This window comes from Amphibalanus amphitrite, unplaced genomic scaffold (genome assembly GCF_019059575.1).
Source record: "Amphibalanus amphitrite isolate SeventyFive unplaced genomic scaffold, NRLGWU_Aamphi_draft 000712F_arrow, whole genome shotgun sequence".
Lineage (NCBI taxonomy): Eukaryota > Metazoa > Arthropoda > Thecostraca > Balanomorpha > Balanidae > Amphibalanus > Amphibalanus amphitrite.
Window position 1 is genome coordinate 34,583 of NW_024882206.1, and position 26,017 is coordinate 60,599.

Below are 26,017 nucleotides of genomic sequence, written 5' to 3' on the forward strand. Positions count from 1 at the left end.
CCTACCGTTTGCTGTGAAAACTAGAAACTAGCTGAAACTGCTTTATATTTTGGAACATTCATAACACATTTCACGCCGTACGCCAGGCGAGTGTTCAATGTTCATGCTATTTTAGTTTGAACGAAGCTGCGTACTACAAACCCGGGTTTCCTTTTATTAAAGGGTAGTTTATCAAATGGCAGTATAAAATGTCAGAAGAGGCTGATATTTCCGTAATAATTCATGGTTTAATAGGAGCGAAATGTGGCGTAATGTGCGCATGATATGGAGACCGAGTATTAAATCGATAGGCGGAAATTAACATCAAACATATTCCTTTAGATAGATAGGTTTTGTGGTTCGTATATTTCATCTTTCTGTGTAAACGCATAAATAGAGATAAATATTGCTTTTCGACTTTCATACGAACAAAAAAGTCGCTGAGTGACATGCTCAAGACAAAAGAAAAAAGCAAAGAATGCACGCCAAACGTTGACACAATCAATATCTACATGAATATGGTACAGACTAAGCTCCCCACAATATATGTCGCTTCAGCGGAATGCAAGGCTGAAAACATGATTTAACATATGTAATATAATGCATGAAAATTGCGCACTTCAACTGTAAATGTATCCAGATAAACGGAATATAACAAAAGTAAAAACATATCTTTGTTGCAGTTCCAGACAGCATAATCGCTGCCTGCTTTGAAATATGCTTGGAGAACACTGACGTATCTTTGATATGGGCAGACCGTCACAAAAATGCATTATTAAACGGTAAAATGTATTTGGAAATACCATCCTTGTGGTATGTATTTGTACCCGACAGTCGAGACAGCGAGTGACGAGAGAGAGAGAGAGAGAGAGAGAGAGAGAGAGAGAGAGAGAGAGAGAGAGAGAGAGAGAGAGAGAGAGAGAGAGAGAGAGAGAGAGAGAGAGAGAGAGAGAGAGAGAGAGAGAGAGAGAGAGAGAGAGAGAGAGAGAGAGAGAGAGAGAGAGAGAGAGAGAGAGAGAGAGAAAGAGAGAGAGAGAGAGAGAGAGAGAGAGAGAGAGAGAGAGAGAGAGAGAGAGAGAGAGAGAGAGAGAGAGAGGGTTTAGCAGAGATATGTAAAGAAATCAAAACTGATATATTCACATGCAAAAATAAAAGTATAAACAGTAGACGATTTTTAACTACATGATGCAGTGAAAAATCGTCAAACAAACAAGACCATGGAGACAGACCAAACAGACACTCTGTGAAGTATATAATTGCAGATAAAATTGCACGGCATTGCACACCACAACAATCTACACCACACTGAACCCGACCAAATTAAACCATTACGATCAACCAGGGACCAATTGGCCAGACCACATTTAATCCGACTACCAGACAATGAACCAGACCGTACTGAAGCTGGCCATACTGAAGCAGACCATACTAAACCAGACCATACCAGACCATAGTCATACTGAACCAGACATTGTATAACCAGACCCAAACATAGTGAATCCGACTGGGTTTAAAATTAAAACCAGACCAGCCAACAACGTAGAATCTCAGCACGAGCCACACCGGTAGACCACTTCAGTACTCTGAACACTTCTTGACCAAATTTAGTCTCTGGACCCGGGATCATAATACACAATCAATACGTTATGGCGACTCGAAGTGGCATCTGAATACTTCAGCTGACATATGCCACCCGTTTGGCCGCTCGGAGCTTTTACCAGCGTCGCGTTTGCATATAGAACAGATCTTGGAGACACGTGTCTACTCTGGACACTGGACGACAATGCAGTCGAAGGATTGTAGAAATCCATAAGTGCTCTATGTTTCTGCCATCATTACAGAATGGCCCTCACGTGTAAGGCCTGTTTCCTCACCGGCATCGAATTACCATGAGCATTCTATTACCCTATTCTTCTAATCGTTATGCCCATATCATTTAACACAATCTTACCATTTTCACCGTGCTTTTTTTCTAGTTTTTTTTTTTCTACAATGGTTCCACCGAACTATAGAACACGGCAGCGTCATTGAGTGCCTAGCCGAGTTGTGGGGTGTCTTAGCAAAGAAAAAAAAAACGTGCAGCATCCATCAGCATCAAGCAGGCCACATATTTACAAAATCCACCACATCCCCAACATCAATGACAATTTTGCAGAAGCATTCCCATTCACCACACTAACGCTTTTCAGCAAATTCCAGTGGCTCAATACATAAACAATTCCATGATTCCACCAGCTTCAGCTTCTACTTACCGTTGAGGACAACCGTGGGCTTCCGGCATCTGAAGAGTCTGCTGAAACCCTTGCGAAAGGCGTTGTTAAACCCTCCGTAAAGCACGGGGTTCCACAGGGAGTTACTGTACGCCAGGAAGTATGCGAAGAACTCCACGTGAGAGAACCATTCGGGGAGCTGTCGGGAAAAAGATAAAAAACCCTGTCATACGAGAGGAGGCGAAGAATTTCACGTGACAAAGCCACTCGGGAGCTTTTGGGAAATAGTGTAAAACACAATATCATACGAGAGGAGACATGAAATTTCACGTGAGAAATCCACCCGGGAGCTGCCGGGAAAGCTCGAGATAACAACACTGTCATTACGAGAGGAGGCGAAAAATTCCACGTGACGAAAACGGGCAGGAGCAAACGGGATTTAATCGATTTTTCAACACATTCTAAAACGATAAATGTACAAACCTTTGCCCTGGTTGTTGCAAGGCTCTATGACGTAATTATTGTCAATGCTTCGGGAGGTTACGCGAAATTTTGAATTCCCTATAGCATGAAAGATCATCCACTGATCAGTAGATCTAACTTCCCATGACTACAGTGTCATGAAAACAAAACTATCTGTCTCCTCTCACGCTAAATCAACCTCCATAGCGTGCCTTTTTCTTCCTAGCATCCTCGCCCAAGCGCAGAAAACCATATCCCTACCGCTCATCAACACTTGATCAACCATATAACCACCCATCACTGGCCCCATATTACGCCTCAGGACACAACCCCCACCCCACCCCACGGCCCACACCCACCCCTTTGGTATCACTCTACTCCGACAATACCCCTTCCCCATGGGGGAGGGCTAGCGGCCAAAGCTCGTGATTGACGAACTCGAACAGCCTCGGCGGCAGACGCTATTGGCTTGGATTAGATTGAATCGATACAACGATAAATCATGATATTCTTTTAGAGGAGTTATGTTCGTTTCATTTATTTTAAACTACTTTGAGTTATAGGGCGTGGTGGTGCTATTCTATAAATGTGCTGGCTGTAAGGGGTGGGTCATTTTAGCAGCTGTGGACACTCTTCGCGGGAGAAAGAAAATAATGGCCAAGGAAGTCCAGTGAGGTAGCATGAAATGGTCCCAGCAACAGGAAGGGGCTGTTGAGTGTTGAGTGCTCGGCATTAATGATAGCAACGTTAGGTTGCTAAAAAGGTGGCGTCTACTCGCTTCGTATAGTTGCTAAGTCCGTGGATAAAAAAGAATAGCGTGAATGCTACGAATTGAACTAAAAAACGCTTAGTTAGTTGTATTTTACATTCTTGAACAAAACATTTTGTGTCATTAAATGTTATCTTTGAAATCCCAAGATGGTTAATCATAATAAACGGCGCTTTTCATTACAAATGCAATTGCTGACAAGCATGTACCACCAACAAAGCAAGATGATCATTCGCTGCCGTCACTTTCTCGGGGAAGCATGACGCTCTCACTTACTCTGTCGTATTTGTTGAGCACGCCGAAGAGAATAATGACCTGGAGTGGTGCCCAGCAGACGACGAACACCATCACCACCATCACCACCATCTTCACCACCTGTGGAGAGGAGGAAAATCACCATCAGCACCAGGCTATGACTACCACCTGGAGAGAGGAACAAATCACCATCAAAACAGTCGATGAAAATGATTACCAGCATAACCAAGCTTCAGAGAAACACTATTGATGTCGCATACATCAGAAAAATACCATCACCATCTTCACCACCTGGAAGGAAGAAAAAGTCACCATTAAAAAAGGTTACGAACGCAATCATCAAAATAGCTCCTAAAACTTCAGAGAAGCACTGGTGTCATTGGCTGAAAACATCAGACAAATATTATGAGCACTATCTCCACCACATGCAAATAGGAATAAAACGAGGAATAAAAGGAATAAAACACTAGGAATAAAACACAATCAACACAGCTGCTTATCATTGTTAACAAGTATTTACCACTTGCAAACAATACACACACAGTAAAGCCCTTGTGCGAGTTGTGCGTAAAATAAAATAAAACGTATCGTAGAGCCATGGCGTTCCTATTTCTATCCAGTGGACCATTTTCCTAGTAAAACACTTCTCTTTTCCAGAAAGTCTAGCTATTTGAAAACCAGCGAGACGCTCAAAGCCATCGATTCAATAAATGGCAGCCGATTGTTTGTGCTCAGATTCTCATAAAGCGCTATCGAACGTTTCAAGAGAGGCGGTTCCATGAGGGCGTAGCATGAGGGCGTATCATGCGGGCATATCGGGGGAATATCATGAGGGTGGTATCGAGTGTGTTACAAGTGGGGAGTCAGCTTTCAGCAACTCAGGGGAAGCGTCATTAAATGTCTCATGGTGTGACTTTAAATGTCTCACAGTGCGTAGTTAAGTGTCCTACACGACCGCAAATAAAGTCTCTTATGGTCTTGGGGCTGCGATATTGTCATCTCGCAATGCATGCTTTTCTTCTCGACCAGCAGACAAGAAAGACAAAAAAGCCAATAGCAAGAGGAACGGGCCTGATAATTTTGCAAACATACGTTTTAGAGCATTTATTTTCATTGAACATCGCGAAAGACAAAAACCTTTATTGATTTTTCCTTTCACATCAAAATGGTACAGAAAAAAAACGTTTAATGGATGCATATAGAAAATAAATGGAAAAAAAAATTAATCAACAAGATCCTTGTCCTGAGCTGACATATCAATAGATATCTCCATCCGAGCCGGAGGTGATCCGGCAAAGAAGCACTCGCTTCCATGAAGCACGTTCTCTCAGAGATCTAACGCAAATAGCCTGTAGCAACATGGCGTTCCCATTACCGGATCTCTCGCTATATCCGTGGAACAAACACAGTGTCTGAGACGTGCGCTGAGAGAAACCATGTGGATGTTCAGCGTTACTTTTTGCGTGATGGTGCAAACAAGAACAGCGCTGAGTGTGTTCTCTAATAAGTGCAGTGACGGTGCATTGATAAAAAACATGGGAAGACAATCTCTATAAAAACTTAGACGTGCTCACTGGCTACGGTTACAGGGGATAAGAAAAATGCAGATAAAACGTTCCTAATAAGAAATAACTTCCTGCAAAAGGTGCGAACTTGCGCAAACAATCCAAACAAGCCAACACGCAACCCAAACAAGCCAACATGCATGTGCACTGCAAACTCCTTTAGCCTCTCCAATGATCTACCCCCCTGTCCATTTTTAATAAACCACCTTATATAATCCACGCGGCACTGCATGTTATGCCGAGTTCCTGAAATCGCAATAACCATTAATCACTTATCTTGCCATTCCGCACGGGGTTTAATGTATTCTGAACCATAAACGATGTTTAATATCGGCAGTTTTCTGCGAAAGTACTCCCATTGGAGCGGCATTTGGAGACCAGCATTCCGATGACTTGATAAATGGAATTGAGACTTTGAGTGAACATTAAAACGGTAAATATTGTGCTTATTTGTTCTTAAAAGTCGCAACATGTCCAAGGTTCATTTTGATGAAAAACTTCAGTAAATTGACATAATTGACATTAATAAATAGTTATTTATATATAAACACCAGAGCGACAGTTACCTTTTCATGCATTTAAAGGCTGTATATCGTCGCTCATTTATTTGCTATTTTAGCGATTACATCAATCGATCCTACAATTTTATAGCCAAGCTAAGGGCTTGAGCCTACTCACTGACTCAGCCTACTAACCACACCACCATAGCTAGCGATTCATAAGCAAGTTATTCTGTGCTCTGAGAGGTAGCCAGAGAAAACGAAACAACAAATGGCAGACATCAAGGTCGACGACTGATCTGAATAACATAAACGCTATAGATCAATAACAGCCGAATCTTTAAATTACGTTTTATTAGCTCAGGTGGCTTCGGCAGTTCAAGAGTCACGTGAACCATGCGACTCAAGAAGGCTCAAATTAAAAAGAAGCTCAGCATAAAGGGTCAAGTGGCATATCGATTATAAAACTGGAGAGCAGAGATGGACCAAAAAGCTACCTTTGTTACACTTAGATAAAACTAAACATATTATTTCTCATTCAATATTTTTTTCTTAAAGGAAAAGAAAGAAGTGCCCATTGAGATACCTTTCTACCCACAACACTCTAGGGAAAATGCCACCTGTCCATTTCGGTAAATAATAGGCTGCTCTCGGCTATGACAGGAATATAAATAGGCGGTCGCGCGAAACGTCCTGGAATGGCCACTGCACACGCACCTTAGTCAAACAAAGGTGATATAGCAAACGACATAATTAGGTGACAGAAAAAGAAATAAAAAGGAATACTAATTTACGCAAATTTATGTTAACCATGGCAATCCAGCTGGATAAGTAACACATGCTCGGAAGCGAAAATACATTCAAGAATGGAAATATAACCAATGCAAATTTGAAACGCGCAATGCATTGCGAAAATTTTCTCCACGGAGAACCACCAGGGTAACTGGAACATGAATCTTACGGAATATGCATGTCACGTTTTGTAAGTATGCTGTTAAAATAATCATGAAGCTAAATCAAATTATCAACACTTTCTCAACAGGCACCTCTAGCTACTCATTAGTAGGCAAACTTTGGTTAATTTACATATCATAACTGGGTGACACGTAATTTCCATTTGTTGTGGTATACGGGTGAAGAGCACACACATACTGTCTGCTCTTCCGCGCTATTTCTACAACCGAAACCTGACCGCGTTTTGATACCAGTATTCCATAAGTCCATTTTGGAATTAAATTGAATTGTGATCAATGTAGGGTTGTTCAAAACGTCGTGTGCTCTGTACACAGCAGACAACCGAATCTGGACAAACAGCTGACTCTATGTAGGCAACTGAACGCACAGATCAATGGGATAAACACCAGGTGGCGTCACGAGAAATTACGCGCATGCCGGCTGACGTCATGGTGTGAACACTGGCGGGAGTTGAAAAAAGCATTATGAAATCAGTAGGCGGAACTTTGGTCAAGCGTACCCATTTTCGGGAACGCATTTTCGTTCCCATGTTTGGGAACGATAAACCCAAATATGGGAACGCCATGTAGGCATTATTTAAAACAAGAAAAAGAACCGTTAAATGACGTCCAAAAAATATAAAACGATCGTGAACCGCCTGATATTTGTCTCAATATTGTTGGGAAATAGTTTGATATTGTAAGGCCCATCGTAGTTTCAAATCGTTCCCCTATTTCTAAAGCAGTCCATCATCCGGGCCGCGAGCCCAAATTTGGGAACGCTCTCGTACACTGGCGCTGCAAGCGTTCCTTATTATGGGAACGGCGTACCCAAAATTGGGAACGATTTCACCGACGCCTTTCAGGGGCTCTTTTCATTAACAAGCATCACGTCCAACGCCGCAAATTATTGTTAACGCAACAATCATCAGATGACCTTTCCGGCAAGACCGTCGCATGTTTCGCCCGGTCTTCTGCGCTTTTATTCCCGTCGATCTCGCAGCGGGCACGCCCCCCTCTGCAGGATTATGTAATTCACAACGCTCAGCGATGTTCAACAAGGTCTTCCATACCTATATCCACCGTCCGCGCCGAGGGTGGAGACAAGTCAAGCACCTGTCTGTTTATCACCGATAGTTGACGAGCACAAGGAAGTATCCAAAAATGGGAACGCTGAATATGTTACACCCTCAAAACACCTAGTCCCAATGAAAATCTAGTTTTTTCCTTTCTTAATGAGTGTAAGTGGCAAAAGCCCTGGTAGGATGGGCACGATGAATGATCGAAATCAGCATAAAAATTATAAATAAGCCACACAGAGCGACCTATATAAGAGAAATTCCCCCAAAACGATCATGCTTAGAAACACGGAAGACAAAAACCACTCTCATGACGCTCCTTATAAAACAACGCTAAACAGCTAGCATCCAAATAAAATATGTCTTTCCGGGCTGATAAACTACAGCTGAATAATTTTAAACCACTGAAACTGAGTTTACAACAGTAGTTCGGTAAAATCACTGACGTTCCACGCGGTCGTGCGCCCCGACACCAAAAGTCAACAATATTACCTCGGGACTGTCCGCGTGTTCGCTTGCATATGTCAGCATCTGGTGTCGCTAGTATGAAACTTCATAACCAGGCGAAAATTATTATACTTGACCTCAAACTAAAACACGCTTCATTTTCCTTAAAATTGCAGGCTAAATGTAGTATAACCCATGTTTTCACCATTCAGTCATTTCAAAAAATCATTAAAAATATCATTCGACGGTCAATTTCCTTGTTGAACGGTCAGATTAAAGATAATTTTATAGAGACTTCGTATATACTTAAATTAGCGTGCACTTTTTTGAGACGTGATGCACTAATGAGTTTTAGTGGGCGAACGGCCGAAAAACTACTTTCCGTTCTCATAAATGGGAACGCCCGTTCCCATATTTAGGAACTCCGTTCCCAAAAATGGGAACGTTCCTATATTTGGGTACTCATGACCATAGTTCCACCTACTGAAATAGTATTTGGCATATTTTTTTTTCATTTAAGTGTTCCCGAATCTAACGAAAAAATCCAAAATAATATATTTCTTCAAGAGGCTTCCACAGAAAATGTGCGGTATTCACACCATGACGTCACCAAAATCGAACACGTCACACGTATGCTAGTGACTACAGCCTGGCGTAGATAAACGAACACAGTTGACTCAGCACAGCTAGCACAGCTAAAGGAATGAACACAACAGACAACTGAACCTCATCCCACTCGGAGGCATTCGAATTCTTCTTGAATAATTCAACAACGCCCGTAAACTGTTTCAGTAAAACTGCCTTTCGAAGGCATTTCGTTGAGCCAACACAGGAAATTCTAGGATTAGCGTAGCTGAAGACATCAAAGAATTTCAAAGGAACGAAAAAGCGGAAGGGGAATTCAAAGTATGAGACAAACGCACAATAGCTGCGAGACAAGCAAGCTCGATTTAATCGATCAGACAAGCTCGGCCTTACTACATAATCTAACCGATCAAATACGGTTTATTTTGCTTTTCTTTCCAAACGATAGTCACCCCAATGTCCGGTATAGTTCATAAATGTTCACAATCACCCATTGGCTATCTAAACGACCAACTCTTCATGAGACACCAATAACAGTGTTCTGCAGACGCTGTAAAAGTCCGCGACAACATGTGAGGTCCATTAACAGAAGAAAAACGACGCTCGTTATTTGCAGTGACCATCATTGGCTAACGGCAACGTGACCAATGTTGGCCGCCAGGATCGCTTTACGGAGTGGAAGCGAATGATCTTGTTCTTATTTTATCATTATTATTTATTTAATTCTTATTTTTTAGTCATGTGCATTTGATCTCAAGTATGCTTTTGGTGTCCAATGTGTGGTGCTTATGGGTTTATGACGCCCGACACAGGGTCATAATAGTCACTCAAGAAATCACCGCCCTTTTATACCCATGCATGCCTGTATGACTCTTTCGTAGAATGACTCTCACAGGCCCATGTCACTCCACTTTTGATGACATCATAAGGGGGCCTCAGGACAATTAATGGCGCGGTGCGCCACAATCGCTCCCAAGGTACTGGCCAACAGCTGCCATTTTTGAAAATATTATTTTGAAATAAAGTTTCAAGTAATGAAAATATTGTAATGAAGTTGTAACTTAAATCTATACCACATCTAAAAACTTACTGAAAAATGATTTATCCATAGTAAAAATATAACCTCGATGCGTTTTTACGTTGCTTTCCTGCAACTGCAGATGATTTTTAAATCGACTATATCTTCAAAACCGGCCATTTCTTAGCATATTGCTGCTCTTTTTTGTCGCTGGAAAATTGGTTGGGCTTTCCATTGACATCAACGGCTGAGCGGTATGTGCAGAGTGCCATCAATATTCTTCAAATGAAGTTAGTCATTTTTACGTTGCAAAGGAATGGAGTACCCCTTCCGAGCATCAGGGATGACGTCACTCAGGATCTGTCTCTGATTGGTCGGCGGGGGAGTGACTGTACCTTCTACTAGGTCGTTCAATAAGTAAGGTAAAATCGCATTTATTTCAGTCCACCTTTGGTGTAACGACATGAAACTTGCAACATATGTTAATTGAAATATTGTCTTCAAAATGGCTATAAGCATTTGGTAGCAGGTCCCATCGGTCAACCACCCCAGCCTTCAGAACTCGCACCTACTTCCAATTACCGTTCAGGCGCACGTGCTTATCTCAGCACTCCACCAAACACTGAAAACCCGCTCGGAAAACTCCTTATTGATGTTTTTTACCATGTCTTTTTATTTTCTTGATTGCCTCATCCGTAAAAAGTTATTCCCGGAAACAGAACGTCTTCCGGCGATCCGAACAGATTGAAGCTGGACGGCGCCAGATCAGGGCTATACTCCAGCATTCCTGTACTGAAAGAGCAAAGCCACCCCCGCACTGATGCCTAGTCGGGCATCCTTCTGTTGTTGAGTGAACTCTTTTGGTATCCATCTCAGGCAGACCTTGAAAATATTTAACGTATCTGATGATGCCTGTAGCTGATTCGACAGAACACTTCACTCCGTAAATGAAGTCAGTCAAGCGAATGCTTTGGGTCTCCATCATCACCTCGCTGATTTCACGGATGGTGCCAGATCCAGAGGGTCCTGCAAGCATAGGTCTGCCTGCCGTAGAATCTTGTCTCTTACACTGCCGTATCACTACCCACTTCCCACCACTAAGCATTGTTAATGGTCATGTGGCGTCATCAGGGTACGATTTGCTGCCGACGCCGGTTTCGAGATGAACTCGAGGCTCACCTGACAAAAAGGCACTTCCCAAACGGAGCGGTGCTGCATCAATGTTTTCATACCGACCGTGTTCGAACAATTTTTCAAACTCCTAAAAACAGTTGGATACGTTGTGTAGCAAATTGTTCATAGATTCAGATGACATATTTTATTTTGTTTAACTTGTTAAGGTTAATGAGCTATAGCACATTTTACCTTACTTATTGAACGACCTAGTATAGATGGCCTTGGACTCTCATTTATCTGCTTGTCGTTTCTTTAGTTATATCGTCATTATCTTCTGTTCCGTCTCCTGTGCTGCTGCCAGGATCACTGGAGGTGAGGTTCAAACATTGCTGCCCATACGGTCGCCTTGCTGCTGCCGCTACTGTCGTTAACCCGCGCGGGGCTGGGGTCTCCAGCCGAACGCGCGGGGCTGGGGGGGGGGTAAATTTTACCCCCCCTGTTATCTCCCGAACTAATGGCCCGATTTGGAAAATTCAAAGGCCAATCGAAAGCTCTCATCACGAACTACTAAAAACATGTACTTAATTTAAAGTTTGAGGTCAAGGTCAAGGTCAGGTCAAGGGTACAAATTGCAAGTTTCTACAGTATCGGCCTTGCACCGTAGTTGCCGAAGAATGGAGTCATGGACTGAGACTGATTGCCCAAAACGTGTTCTTAGGCTACCAAGACAATATTCGTTGCATACAATATCATTCAGAGGTCAAGGTCAAGGTCAGGTCAGGTCAGGTCAGGTCACCAAAAAACAAAATATAGAAAAGGGCATGTGCGACACATGTTTTATGGGTCATTTTACTCATAGAATTCAATAGGCACACTCAATAAGTGATATGGACCACCTCTGGATGAATTTCAGGTCGAGGTCAGGTCAAGGTCAGGTCAAGTGAGGTCAAATTTTGAAGTTGGTTGTTAAGGCCTAAAAAGGTATCTATCTGATGCAGTTTTTCACGGCGAATCGAATGGTGCTATTTTTGTTTCCGTACGAGGTCTAGAACTTCCAAAAAAGTCATTTTTCAAAAATTTTGTGTGTCGTGACGTCATAAAATTTTGAATAACTCCCACATTTTTGAACCGATTCTTATAAAATTTGGTATGTAGGTGCACATAGACCACTTCTCTGACATATATTCCGGTTTTTTCGATAGACTCAAAATTTTGGATTTTATAATGATTTTCCCAAAAAAGTCAGTTTTTTGAAAAAATTTAGGCCAAAATCTTAAATTTTCAAAAAACCGAGATAGCCATTTGATAGACAAAGTAAAATTACGTATAACCTTTTTTGTTACGTCTTGATTCCTTTAAAAATGAAGATGTTAGCGGCGTTTGAACTTTTGCCGTTTTTGAGGCGAAAATGGCGAACATGACGTCACTAAAACGTCAATTTCTCAAAAATTTTCCGACGGATTTCGCTCAAATTTTCAGGGAACGTGTCAAATTGATGTAAGAAAAGGTACTGAAAGTTTGGCGGCGCTGCGCGCCGCCGTTTTTGAGATATCGCAAAAATTCGCGAGGGGGGTAAAATTTACCCCCCCAGCCCCGCGCGGGTTAAACGCAAATCTATGAACCACATTTATCTCACTAATACTGTTGTTTGAGATGAAAGTGCAACCTTCTGTCATTGCTGTCGTTTTGATACCGACAATGCCGTTCTACCAACAATGCCGATAGAGGTAAAATTATGAACCGCCATACAGTCGCAGCCTATTGTCACCTCCCCTGTCGCCACCAGTCAGAAGAAGTGAAACTATTGACGTGATACTGTCGCCTTGTGCTATCATTGATCCCCACAATAATTAATGCCTATTTTTCCTCATTTTTCTGCCTCCTCTGTCGTCAATACTGTCGCCTATACAGTTATACACGGAAATATCTCGCAATCCCTCCCACATGGCTAATGTTGTCAGTATAGCCGTAAATATTCTCGCCATACTATCCCGTCACCTCCACTGCTATCAATACTGTCGCTAGAGGTGTAAAAAGTGTCGCCAAACTGTCACCGCCTCTGCCAGCCGCCACTGTTGCTGTCAATGTCGCCGCCGCTGGACAAACGTGCGCCATGTATCAGGGCACCTCCAGTGAGCGGATTCCAGTCGCTAGGCACTCGACCAACAATTCCAGCCTCAAGGTCATCCAGAACCAGCTCCTCCGGAACCTACATAAATGGGACACTCATTCATTCTTGGTCATCGTCGATGAGAAATGAGCCACGGAGACCAGACAGACTGCGATGCTGGGTTAGTGACATGGCTGTGAGATCGTTCGGGTAATAATAAAAGTTCACAGAGCTGAAACGGTTTCGGTGTAACAGGAAGCATCTCGAGGACAGAGGATATGGAGCGGACATTTATGATGTTCAGACGAAATAAAAAAAACTTCCTGCTCTCGTGTAAGCAGGTCTGGGTCGGCAATTGTAAATGAAATAAAGTAAAACAGTCGTGAGATATAAAGACTTGTTAATTGCTTGAAGACCTGTTGATAATCATCGTAAGTGAGGTCAAAATAAACTTATAAATGAAGAGGAGAATGAGAAGAATGACTCTTCTGGTGTGTACAGCAGCAGCCCGAAAAGCCTCCCGCTCCCCCACCTGCATTGTGGCTATAGGGTGCAGTGCAGCTCAATTTTGATATCAAATATTTTTAATATTTCATTGTATTGCTGTTCCTATCAATACAAGTTTCAGCTCTATGTTTTATCAGCGTCAGAAATAAATGGGATAGGTGTGCTATAGGAAAGCCATGATCAGCTAGTGCGAATAGCACTTACACCCGAATACACTTGATTCGTGTGTCATTCCTCCACGAAACACCTGTGCATCATTAGGTGAATGACCTCCGATTGCTCCCTTTTCAGAGCCGCCGCAAAACTGCCACGTAACGGCAGACAAATAAAGAAATACAGTGGAACAAGTGTCACAAGTGTGCCACTTTTGTCGCCCAACACGCCCACAAGTGCGCCACTTTTGTCGAACAACACACGGCAGGAGCTGACTGGTATGGGGATTGTGTTAGCATGAACTCAGACAGCGACTATTTGTATAGTGAATACAGGCATAAAATAGGCGCACATAGAAAATATTATTTGGTTTTCATGACCACAAAAAATATTTCATAGAGTCTCAGGAGAGATATGTGGTTCTCATTGGTATCTAAACCACGACAACCCATTGTGAATGGGGCGTTAATGTAGCAAATGAATTCCGACAATTTCTTATTCCTGCGCTAGCTTACGCTCGACAACATGTCTTATCCAAGCCTAACCAAAAGGAGAGCCAAATAAGATCTAGGAAAAGAGGTAGCCGAATAATCAAATGGCTCATCTCGTGCATGAATGGGTAAAAATAGATCCATTCACGCAGAGCGGATAAGCATTGATAAGTGTACAGAGCGGCAACAGCTGTTCACCGAACTATCCTCAATAGGATAGCATGAAAATTAGTCTCTATGAATGTCATTACATTATCGAGGAACTTCGGTAAATGTATGTATACCACGAAGAACAAAATGGGACATAACACTTCCTAGCATTGCATGAGAGGTGAATATGTAATATTTCCGGTCTAATATTCGTTAGTTGCCATTCATATCAAATATACCGACATGTAGCGTTGATTAACCTCTTTGTCATGCTTTTTATACTCGATTGCGATGTGTTTGTGACGAGTCAACGTGATTTTGTAAACAGAAATAACTGTGAATAAATGCTGCATGATTTTTTCTTTACCATTTCTTTTCTGCCTGTATGATTTCAGCTCAGCTGGAGAAACGGGCTACGGGCTACTGAAAGCTCTACTCTACGATTTATTGCCAACGCACATTAGATTTTTATCAACTTTTTTATTCCGTGGGCCGTCCTGGTCAAAGTTCCACCAAGTTCCCACTACGATCAAAACAGGTGCAGTGAAAGAAATCTCCGACACCAACACTTCTTTCACGCTCCCCACCAGCTAAAAGATGAAATAAAACTTCGTGACGAAATGAGCTCCGGGACGAAGTTTCTAAACTCATAAAGACGCTTTATAAACACATCCTCCCCTTTCGCATGATACCGTGAAATCCTCAAACACCACCAGCATAAAAACGAAGTCACTTCCAAGAAAAAACGACGGCGACACGAGCCGAAGCTTGTTCAGGTCCCCCGCTGGAGGAAAACAGCGTTACGTCGAGCGGTTTATTGAATCAGCTGTACCGTCGGGACGAAAAAATTCGGTTATCTGTGAACCCACTGCCGGCATCGACGGTTTTGGCGGTTCGACAGCTACGACAGCGGCGGCGGCGGCGACGGCAGAAACGGCTTCTTGCCAACGATAAAAGCGCAGTGTTCCCTACAGATCCAGATATGGATGTCTTACGGTGTGATGCTGTCCGCGGCTAGCAGCGATGAAATATATGGGCTGAAAAATAGCCGGCAATAGATTGTAGCCGTCAACCATAGAGCGATGGCAGCTAAAATCAATTCACAACTGACGGGTTAATGTATCAGCCAACCTTCCGGATGTTGATTGATGTCTCACAAAAGAACCTGACTGGTTTGTCGTATAAAAAAACTTAGCCAATGTCATTCAATCAGGCGAGACCGATACCTTTTGTCATCATTTGGACATCCGATCAAAATTCCACGCTTCACACCGTTCCAAACATCACCAGAACAACAGCGGCAGGAACCCTCTCCCGTTCAGCCCGCCAAGTGACTTTTATCAACTGGCACCTACATTGGCTGGTATTGACATTGACTAACACGCTCGATTGTATTCACAGGGCCAGCGGACGGCGGAGTCCAAACTGGGAAATACGGAACGTTTTAACTGCGAACGATGTGCCGCATACCAAAGCGGAAAGGACGCGCCGAGCGGACTGGGGGGGGGGGGGTGGAGCCCACTGGGGAGGGGGTTAGGGGGGTGGATGGAGGAGGGAGGATGGGTAGCACGGCTGGGCGGGCAGAGCGGACTGCAGAGCGGGGCGGCAAAACGAGTGGCGGAATAGAGCAAACATTGGACAGAATACATCCCTCTGAATCATATCCTCGCTCAGCAGCATGCCCGTCGGAATTTCCATCCAACATGACACCAACCGATCCCCTATTCATCGCAAACAATGGCATGCCCCATCTGTGTTCTGTAAAACTGCACGCTTGTGACGTATTCTCACAGGTGCAGCCCAAAACTGACGCCACATACAGCTCACCGCCCGGGGCATTTCGTCGTGGAGTTCGAGAGAGGGAGAAACATGGCTGCTCGTGGTGGTGTCTTTCTACCACTTCTACTGCTTCTGGTAGGGGTATCTGCAGTCCCAGCAAAACCACAGGAGTTTGAGAAGAATGGTGAGGTTGAAGTTTTGAATATCACGAAGTTGGGGAAGCTTATTGAGACCAGGAAATGGCTGGATGAAGAAGTGGAAGTGTTTGATGGTGTGGACCTGGTTACTGGAGAGACGGCGGAAGAGGGGAACAGGCAGTACTGGTCGCCGGTAAGTGGCGGAGTCTCGAGAAAATTTTTGTTAGATTTGAGAGCTAGCCAGTTAGCTTTATGTGTTATATTTTTTTTTCTTCTACGATTTGTGTAAGGCAGTGCGTTAGTTCTTTCGTTCTCGGTACATGTTGGTGGATACATTTTTTCGATTTCGGATAAATATGATATATATGATGATAGTTCGAAGGCAAATATTTGTTGAAATTATTAAATCAAACATTATAAACACAATATAATTAAAGGTAGTGTGCCAGCTTTCCTGGACCGTATGGAGTTAATGGCCCAGATAAGGAGAACCGGATTTTTAGAACTTATCCATACCTTCAAAACTCATGGAAACGTCTTAAATTCTTCAAATTTTGAGTACCCCAGTGCGAAATTCGCCCCGACGGGTTGTCGGTCGTACCCCAACCACATTTCACACCACTATGAACAATAAATGCACACACTGAAATCGCTATTACCGATATGCTCATCCAATCAAGTTTCGATAAACCCGTTCATCATCAGCTCCTGCGGTTTCGAACACGCCTGTTAGGTGGTGCGGTAGACCGCGCCCAAAGCCAGGGCCCCGGTAACGTGAGGTAGCCGAGTCAGGGCAGCGTGCGCTGACCCAAGCCGGAGCCGCGCGTCCTCCCGGTGTCATGTGATAGCCCGGGGCTGCCCGCGGGGATGCGGTAGACCGCGCCCAAAGCTGCGGCCCCGGCTTGGGTCAGCGCACGCTGCCCCGACTCGGCTACCTCACGTTACCGGGGCCCTGGCTTTGGGCGCGGCTTCTGCTCATACTTTGTGGTGCGGTGGTGGTGCGTCGGGCTGCGCGCTCTGACTTCGGCCAAGAAAAATGCGTCAGCTGATCATTGTCATTTCTGCCACTTGCGTGTGGTGAAATGGGGTCATAACTTATGAGACGGCTTTTTCATATCAATTATTTTACATAAAATCATATTTCAAATCATAAATAATGTTCGACAGCCAAATAAAAGAAACAATACCAATACAGGCTTACAGTTTAAGGCTCGACATTGTGTTGTCTACGATTAGACAGCTGATAACTCATTCCCGTACGTCGTATGGTCGTAACACTATAATGACCTTTGCTTATTGTCACATGTGCGCCGCATTCGCGATTGTTGCCGACGCCTGTTTGCAGGTGAGCCCACTACAGTTGTTATACATATCTAAAAACCGATAAACTTTTAGGCGAAAAAGGCACTATTCCAGGCCCATTTTTGATTTTTTTTGCGATATTAGGTAAAAACAGAAGCTTCTTATCCTAGGAAAAATAAAATGGGAAATCTTTCAAAGGTGGCACACTACCTTTAAACATTATAAACAATGCTTATAAAACGGCTCAAAATGGAAGCAGTATGTGTGTGAACAGGAAGTAAAGTTTTGCAATGTTCGCTATCAACTTCTACAGTCAATCAGCCATGAGATATGCAAAAGTTCAAACTTCATACCAGCAAAGTTCCTACAACTTCCATATTTCCTGGATTATCTTTCCCTACCGCATTCCTTTATCCGCTGAATCCCCTTGTCCGCACTGTCCTGAACAACTAGCGCGGTTAATTTTAGCGTCTCCTTTCTCAACGCTTCCCTGAATCCCTGAGGAGCAGTAATTAGCGTCTTGAGTGAAACGCTCGACTGCGAAACACGGAAAACACGCTGAAACTGACACCTGACAGCGCGAGGGCCTCGTTAAAATCAGCACGTGCTTACAGCGCCGGCATAACCGCTGATGAGTGTTTGCTGATTCATAATAACGGCGCCAGGCTTTGTTAAAGAAGACGTAGCGTCGTTTTCGGGGGAGTGTCTAAAAAGCAGACGAGATTAGCAGACGAGCCCATGCTCAGTAACTACTGGACCGATTTTAATAATTCTTTCACCATTCAATAGCAGGGAACTTATATAGGTGCCGTTTTTCGTTTTTTGGCGATTGGTTCACTCTGACTGGACCAATCGGACCAAAATGGTTCAGAACCATACACCCCCTTAAAAGCAGACGAGCCCATGCTCCGAAACTACTGAGCCGATTTCGATGAAACTTTCACCATTAGACGCGCCGTGGTCTAAAACGGTGCCGTTTTTGATAATTTTTTTATTGGTCCACCCTAAGTGGTCCAAATCGGTCCAAAACCCCTAAAATCTGTTGCAGACGAGCCCATGCTCCGAAACTACTGGACCGATTTCGATGAAACCTTCACCATTAGACGCGCCGTGGTCTGAAACGGTGCCGTTTTTGATGATTTTTTTTATTGGTCCACCCTAAGTGGTCCAAATCGGTCCAAAACCGCTAAAATCTGTTGCAGACGAGCCCATGCTCCGAAACTACTGGACCGATTTCGATGAAACCTTCACCATTAGACGCGCCGTGGTCTGAAACGGTGCCGTTTTTGATAAGTTTTTGGTTGGTCCACCCTAAGTGGTCCAAATCGGTCCAAAACCCCTAAAATCTGTTGCAGACGAGCCCATGCTCCGAAACTACCAGACCGATTTCGATGAAACCTTCACCATTAGACGCGCCGTGGTCTGAAACGGTGCCGTTTTTGATAATTTTTTGATTGGTCCACCCTAAGTGGTCCAAATTGGTCCAAAACCCCTAAAATCTGTTGCAGACGAGCCCATGCTCCGAAACTATTGGACCGATTTCGATGAGACCTTCACCATTAGACGCGCCGTGGTCTGAAACGGTGTCGTTTTTGATAATTTTTTGATTGGTCCACCCTTAGTGGTCCAAATCGGTCCAAAACCCCTAAAAACTGTTGCAGACGAGCCTATGCTCCGAAACTACTGGACCGATTTGGATGAAACCTTCACCATTCGACGCGCTGTGGTCTGTAACGGTGCCGCTTTTGGATAATTTTTTATTGGTCCACCCTAAGTGGTCCAAATCGGTTCAAGTACAGCCCAAAAATACGTTTTCACGTAGTCAACCGATGAGCTGGTTTCCGCAGCGCGGAGGTGCCCTCGGCCCAATTAGCATGCATTTTTGCTCTAGTTTGGAAAGCAAAATGCATGACAATGGGATTGGGGCACCTCTGTGCTGCAGAAATCTATCCGGACTCTGATAAAATACAAACGGGTTTTAGGCATTTTGGACTGATTTGGACCACTTAGGGTGGACCAATCGAAAAAGTATCAAATACGGCACCGTTTCAGACCACGGCGCGTCTAATGGTGAAGGTTTCATCGAAATCGGCCCAGTAGTTTCGGAGCATGGGCTCGTCTGCAACAGATTTTAGGGGTTTTGGACCGATTTGGACCAGTTAGGGTGGACCAATAAAAAATGATCAAAAACGGCACCGTTTCAGACCACGGCGCATCTAATGGTGAAGGTTTCATCGAAATCGGTCCAGTAGTTTCGGAGCATGGGCTCGTCTGCAACAGATTTTAGGGGTTTTGGACCGATTTGGACCACTTAGGGTGGACCAATCAAAAAATTATCAAAAACGGCACCGTTTCAGACCACGGCGCGTCTAATGGTGAAGGTTTCATCGAAATCGGTCCAGTAGTTTCGGAGCATGGGCTCGTCTGCAACAGATTTTAGCGGTTTTGGACCGATTTGGACCACTTAGGGTGGACCAATCAAAAAATTATCAAAAACGGCACCGTTTCAGACCACGGCGCGTCTAATGGTGAAGGTTTCATCGAAATCGGTCAAGTAGTTTCGGAGCATGGGCTCGTCTGCAACAGATTTTAGCGGTTTTGGACCGATTTGGACCACTTAGGGTGGACCAATCAAAAAGTTATCAGAAACGGCACCGTTTCAGACCACGGCGCGTCTAATGGTGAAGGTTTCATCGAAATCGGTCCAGTAGTTTCGGAGCATGGGCTCGTCTGCAACAGATTTTAGGGGTTTTGGACCGATTTGGACCACTTAGGGTGGACCAATCAAAAAATTATCAAAAACGGCACCGTTTTAGACCACGGCGCGTCTAATGGTGAAGGTTTCATCGAAATCGGTCCAGTAGTTTCGGAGCATGGGCTCGTCTGCAACAGATTTTAGCGGTTTTGGACCGATTTGGACCACTTAGGGTGGACCAATAAAAAAATTATCAAAAACGGCACCGTTTCAGACCATGGCGCGTCTAATGGTGAAGGTTTCATCGAAATCGGTCCAGTAGTTTCGGAGCATGGGCTCGTCTGCAACAGATTTTAGGGGTTTTGGACCGATTTGGACCACTTAGGGTGGACCAATCAAAAAATTATCAAAAACGGCACCGTTTCAGACCACGGCGCGTCTAATGGTGAAGGTTTCATCGAAATCGGTCCAGTAGTTTCGGAGCATGGGCTCGTCTGCTTTTAAGGGGGTGTATGGTTCTGGACCATTTTGGTCCGATTGGTCCAGTCAGAGTGAACCAATCGCCAAAAAACGAAAAACGGCACCTATATAAGTTCCCTGCTATTGAATGGTGAAAGAATTATTAAAATCGGTCCAGTAGTTACTGAGCATGGGCTCGTCTGCTAATCTCGTCTGCTTTTTAGACACTCCCCGTTTTCGGTGAAGGCGGATGCTTGGGGTATAATGATGGCGACTTCGCTGATGTCAAGTTTAATGAGGGCGCGATTTCTGCCCTGCGGCACGATCGCCATCAGCCAAGAAGAGGAACGACACATTGAATTAATGTGATGATGGTGATGTTTGGTGGATTGATTTTGAGATTTGGTGAATATATGTGGACGAAATGTTGTATCAGTCACGAAAAAGGAAATTCCTAGCGAACTATCGGCTACCGCATAATCCCTTTAGCAATCCCTTCAGATCACTTTTGTTGTATCTAGTTCCTTCGCACCTTTCAATTTCCACAACAGATTTTGCATCAGCTGTCATTTCTCCCTCCCAATTCCAGCCCTCCCTTTCCCCTTACCCAGCCATCCATGACCTCTCCCCCCAACTTCCCCTCCACACCTGCAGCGAACCACGTTTGACTAATCCACCAACTACGCCTGCAAACTCTGCTACAAACTCCAAACTCGGGTCGGAAATCTCCGCCGTTACGTCGCCCGGAAAATTCCGGTCGCAAATTCTGTCCGCAACTCCGTCCGTAATTTTGTCCGCAATTTTCCACGCAAATTGTGTCGTTCGAACGGGAGGTCTTCTGTCGGTGACGTCGACGGCAGTTGTTTAACTAAGCGCATGAATCCCAAACTGGGCAAACTCGGTTGGCCACGAGTTTGGGTAGAGTCAGACGCTGACAATGGAGGTGTGTGTGTGTGTGTGTGTGTGTGTGTGTGTGTGTGTGTGTGTGTGTGTGTGTGTGTGTGTGTGTGTGTGTGTGTGTGTGTGTGTGTGTGTGTGTGTGTGTGTGTGTGTGTGTGTGTGTGTGTGTGTGTGTGTGTGTGTGTGTGTGTGTGTGTGTGTGTGTGTGTGTGTGTGTGTGTGTGTGTGTGTGTGTGTGTGTGTGTGTGTGTGTGTGTGTGTGTGTGTGTGTGTGTGTGTGTGTGTGTGTGTGTGTGTGTGTGTGTGTGTGTGTGTGTGTGTGTGTGTGTGTGTGTGTGTGTGTGTGTGTGTGTGTGTGTGTGTGTGTGTGTGTGTGTGTGTGTGTGTGTGTGTGTGTGTGTGTGACGTGTGTGGTGGTGGTGGTGGGGGGGGGGGGGGGTCGAAAGGTAGGAGGTTGACATTGGACTGCATGTGCTGGAGAGCCACGTACCTATACCTAAGCCTCGATTGCATTGTTTTATTTCTTAGAGATTAGTGTAGGTGTCCGATTGTGTTGATTCCCCTTTTCAGCATGTTATTCATTTCTTCTTGTTTTTTCTTCTTCTCTATCCCTCCCACTCTCTCTCTCTCTCTTCTCTCTCTCTCTCTCTCTCTCTCTCTCTCTCTCTCTCTCTCTCTCTCTCTCTCTCTCTCTCTCTCTCTCTATTTCTCTATTTCTTTGTTATTCAGAATTACCCAAACAGGCTCCACAAGTATGTACTGGTCTCCCGGCAAAACCCCCTTCTTCTTCCCCTTCCAGAACTGCCCCAACGGCTTCTTACAAGTACTGGTCCACCTATTCACCCTTAAATACATCTTAATACTCCTCTCTATTTCCAGAACTGCCCCAGCGGCTTCTACAAGTACTGGTCAGCTTCGAACGTGGCCAGCATCTGCTACACCATCGGTACCAGCAAGAAGGACTGGTTCGCCGCCAAGGAGGCCTGCGAACGTCTCACGCCGCCATCCAGCAGGTGCTTCAGCACTCTGGCGAGCGTGATGAACGGCAATGAAAACCACTTCATCAGCACTTTGATGGGTTAGTGGAGGGAGGAGAAGGGGATAGAAAGGGAGGAGAGAAGAGGGGGTGGAAAGGGAGGGGTGGAAGCGATGGGGATGAGGGCAGAGGCGAAAGAGTAGATATGAAAAGGCATGGTCGGGTAAAACGATATCGAGTGACAGGATAGATGAAATATAATAATATATTGTATTGATTATCTGCGATATTGCAGCTGTTTTGCTATAAAATTATATTGTAGCACAATTAACATTTAAAAAATATGTAACCTACATATGAAGGTACCCAGTTATGTTAACAAATACTAGTTAGGTCAGTTGTTACAACTATCTGAAGTACTATTCATAATGCTTAAAATTTACTCAACTACACGTACCCACAATGTCCCCCATAACGTATCCCCAACATCCTCCTTCAATTTATAACGGCCCACCATCCCCCCCCCCCCCCAACCGCAGACGCTGAAGGCATTCGTGATCACGTCTGGATCGGCCTCAATGACCGTACCTACGAGGGGTACTTTGACTGGGTAGATGGAAGACAGTATGGATTTAGCTACTTTTACTCTGGCGAACCGAATAATGGAGGAGTATCTGTCGCCAGCAGCCAGCCGGGAGAGGATTGTGTGGAGGTAAGAGGCGAGAGAGAGAGAGAGAGAGAGAGAGAGAGAGAGAGAGAGAGAGAGAGAGAGAGAGAGAGAGAGAGAGAGAGAGAGAGAGAGAGACCGGTGACTTATCTCTGGCTTATTGGCACCTGTTTGACCTTTATGACCTTTATCGACAACTTAGACCTTTGCGACCTCTTTTTGTCTCCATCTGTCCTCTCCTGATATCTTCAATTGTTGACCAGTGTTGACCTATAAAGGCATACCTATGCCTATGATAAACTAAATGATCTATAATTAGGCTGATTTAACCATCGCCCGCACATGGGGGGGGGGTTGCCACCCCCCAGGTAGTCTTTCTGCTCTGCACTCCACATTTTTAGAGCTAGAAGCCTGATTTTTCGTAAAGCTGCTGCTCTATCCTTTCTTGGTGTCCACTGAAAATTTCAATTTTCTGTGGTTTTTGGTTTCGGAGATATGACCTTGTTTTTCAGGTCATGTCATGACCCAAATGACCAATTCTCAACATCTTGCGCTGGCTATGAGCCTTGTGAGCTTTTGACACCTTGATTTCGGCCTTTTTTGCCAGTCTTACCTCCCACCTATCGTGGAACATGTTGTTCGACGATGTACAGAGGTCAAGGTCAGGGTCAAGGTCAACCTAGGTCATCTAAAATAATTGCGTTTTAGGCAAGCTGAATTTACTTTTCGTGAAGTTTTTTGACTGCATTTTTGGTAAAAGCTTCTCAGATCATGATTTCATGTCATATGGACACATAAACAATCGTTCCACACATCAGCATACACACAGACACACACAGACATACAAATACATATCATTGACCTTGACCTAACTTGACCTGAAATGACCTCAGCAGCAAAAACCTGGTCGGGTAGTGTGACAAAGAGGCTCTAGCTGGCTTGCCACAAGAAAACGGCATCGTCATCACTATATGATAAGCAGCGCACTTGATATCCAACGGTGACCCAAAACAGCAACATGTTTTAGCTTGACCTGACCTGGAAGGTCAATGACTGACCTGAGAAGGTAAAACTGGGTATCATTGGATTTGTCTCTTCCCAAAAAATCTTTTTGGTCTACCGCGAAGCTCTATCTCCAACAGGAACGAAATGACGCGGGGGTGTGGCAACCCCCCCCCCCCATTTGCGTTCTAGGATGGGAAAATGGCATGTGCGGGCGAGGGTTAAGTTTGGGATCTTTGTTTTGATCCCTGTTGACCTCTGCTAGCCTCTACTGACCTCTACTGACCTCTGTTGACCCCTGTTTCAGCTGATGTATGGATACGGAGGTCGTTGGAACGACAGAAGCTGCACCGATGAAAAGTACTACGCCTGTAAGGCTTTCTGTGTCTGAACAGTGCTGGATAAATCTGGAAATAACCAGCTGAAACTTGACTTTGCCGGATGCAGCCAGATTCAGGCAGGCAGTTTCACCTGGAATAAATACGCACATAGACGTTTTGTTTTTCATTTGCCAAAGGTTTTTGAAAAAATGGCCGATTTCAATGTATTGTTTTGTGTTGTTACATTTTTGAGCATTTGGGCAACATTGTTGTTTTCAGAAGGGTTTGATGTACCCAAAATCAATTTACGTCGATTTAATCTAATTAAGTATAAGACTCTTTCATGACAAGTCAGTGACATCAATATGTGGAATTTGTGTATGGAGTACATCTATGAAGTTGTCTGTTCAAAATACATGTTTTTGCGGTTTGGTTTTGAACACACAAAACACTTAGTGCTTATAGACGAACACGTAGGTATAATATACGGAAGCACGGTAAGTTCGTACGAGCGGTAACGAAAAATAAATATTGCACATATATACGACACCTTGTAAACGCCTTTCTCTCTTCCTTGACGTTTTAGCTCAACATTTCTATAATCTCTTTTCACTTGACACTTCCATCAAATTTCAGAGAGCCTGCCCTTTAACGCATCACTTGAAGTGTCTGATACTTTAACGAAGAATGATTTAAAAACCAGACATCTATCGCTTCTAGTTATGGCTGGAAAAATGCATCTGGAAGGCCTTAACCCGCGCCCCACTGGGGTCTGTGTATAACACGCCCTACTGGGGGGGGGGGGGGCTATTCATAGCCCCCCCCCTCCTAACTCCGAAACTACTGGGCCGATCGTCAAAATTCAAACGGCGTCTGATAGCCCCGGAAAAACTATCGAGCGAAACCTAATTTCATTGACCTCGAGGTCACCGATGACGTCACAGGTCAGGTCAAAGTAAAAACTATTAGCACTTTGGCTTGTTCACATTTTGGGCTCTGGCCGCCGTCTTACAAGTCAGATCAGGCTCATTTTTGGTTTCCACACTCGTGAACAGATGCTCTAGATACCTTGAGGGTACCAAACTTGTACTTTGATTTTCAGGTCAGGGTCAGGTCATCACAGGTCACGAAAATATTATATCATGCGTCGGTCACGTGACACATGTTTTATGGTCCATTTAGGCCATAGATTTCGAATTTGATGTCGTCTGTGTCATTCAAGGTCATTTTGAGTCGAAATTAGCTTAGGTCAGGTCACTTTCAGGTCAAAAAAGGTCAAATTTTGAAGTTGAAATTTTTCAACAAAAAAGGTGTCTATTGGATGCAGTTTGAGCTCAGGAACACGATGGTGCCATTTATATTGGTGTACGATGCCAAATACGTACTGAAAAATTGATTTGAAAAATTAATAATTGTGAACTTTTTGCAATA

At 44.1% G+C, this 26,017-nt stretch overlaps 2 protein-coding genes across 3 annotated transcripts in view; one reads left to right on the forward strand and one right to left on the reverse strand.

The window, feature by feature from the left end:
* The window catches only part of LOC122365043 (QRFP-like peptide receptor), an 81,809-nt gene that overhangs the window by 14,377 nt on the left and 41,415 nt on the right, over positions 1–26,017 (reverse strand). For both annotated transcript variants that reach the window (XM_043335924.1, XM_043335925.1), the window contains exons 6-7: positions 3,697–3,795; positions 2,232–2,388 (exon numbers count right to left, since the gene is read on the reverse strand). In XM_043335924.1, the coding sequence (XP_043191859.1) occupies positions 2,232–2,388; positions 3,697–3,795 (256 nt within the window). The remainder of the gene's footprint in view (positions 1–2,231; positions 2,389–3,696; positions 3,796–26,017) is intronic.
* LOC122365045 (echinoidin-like) lies at positions 16,145–25,018 on the forward strand. Its single transcript, XM_043335926.1, has 4 exons — positions 16,145–16,458; positions 22,501–22,699; positions 23,137–23,309; positions 24,574–25,018. Exons 1-4 carry the CDS (start codon positions 16,219–16,221, stop codon positions 24,655–24,657), a joined length of 696 nt encoding a protein of 231 aa, XP_043191861.1. The 5' UTR covers positions 16,145–16,218; the 3' UTR covers positions 24,658–25,018.

Bases quoted from the DNA above. Each gene is read 5' to 3' on its own strand.
- LOC122365045 (XM_043335926.1), top strand. From the start codon at position 16,219: ATGGCTGCTCGTGGTGGTGTCTTTCTACCACTTCTACTGCTTCTGGTA. The intron at 22,700-23,136 runs GTTAGTGGAGGG...CCCCAACCGCAG, and splicing joins CTTCATCAGCACTTTGATGG to ACGCTGAAGGCATTCGTGAT. The intron at 23,310-24,573 runs GTAAGAGGCGAG...CCCCTGTTTCAG, and splicing joins CGGGAGAGGATTGTGTGGAG to CTGATGTATGGATACGGAGG.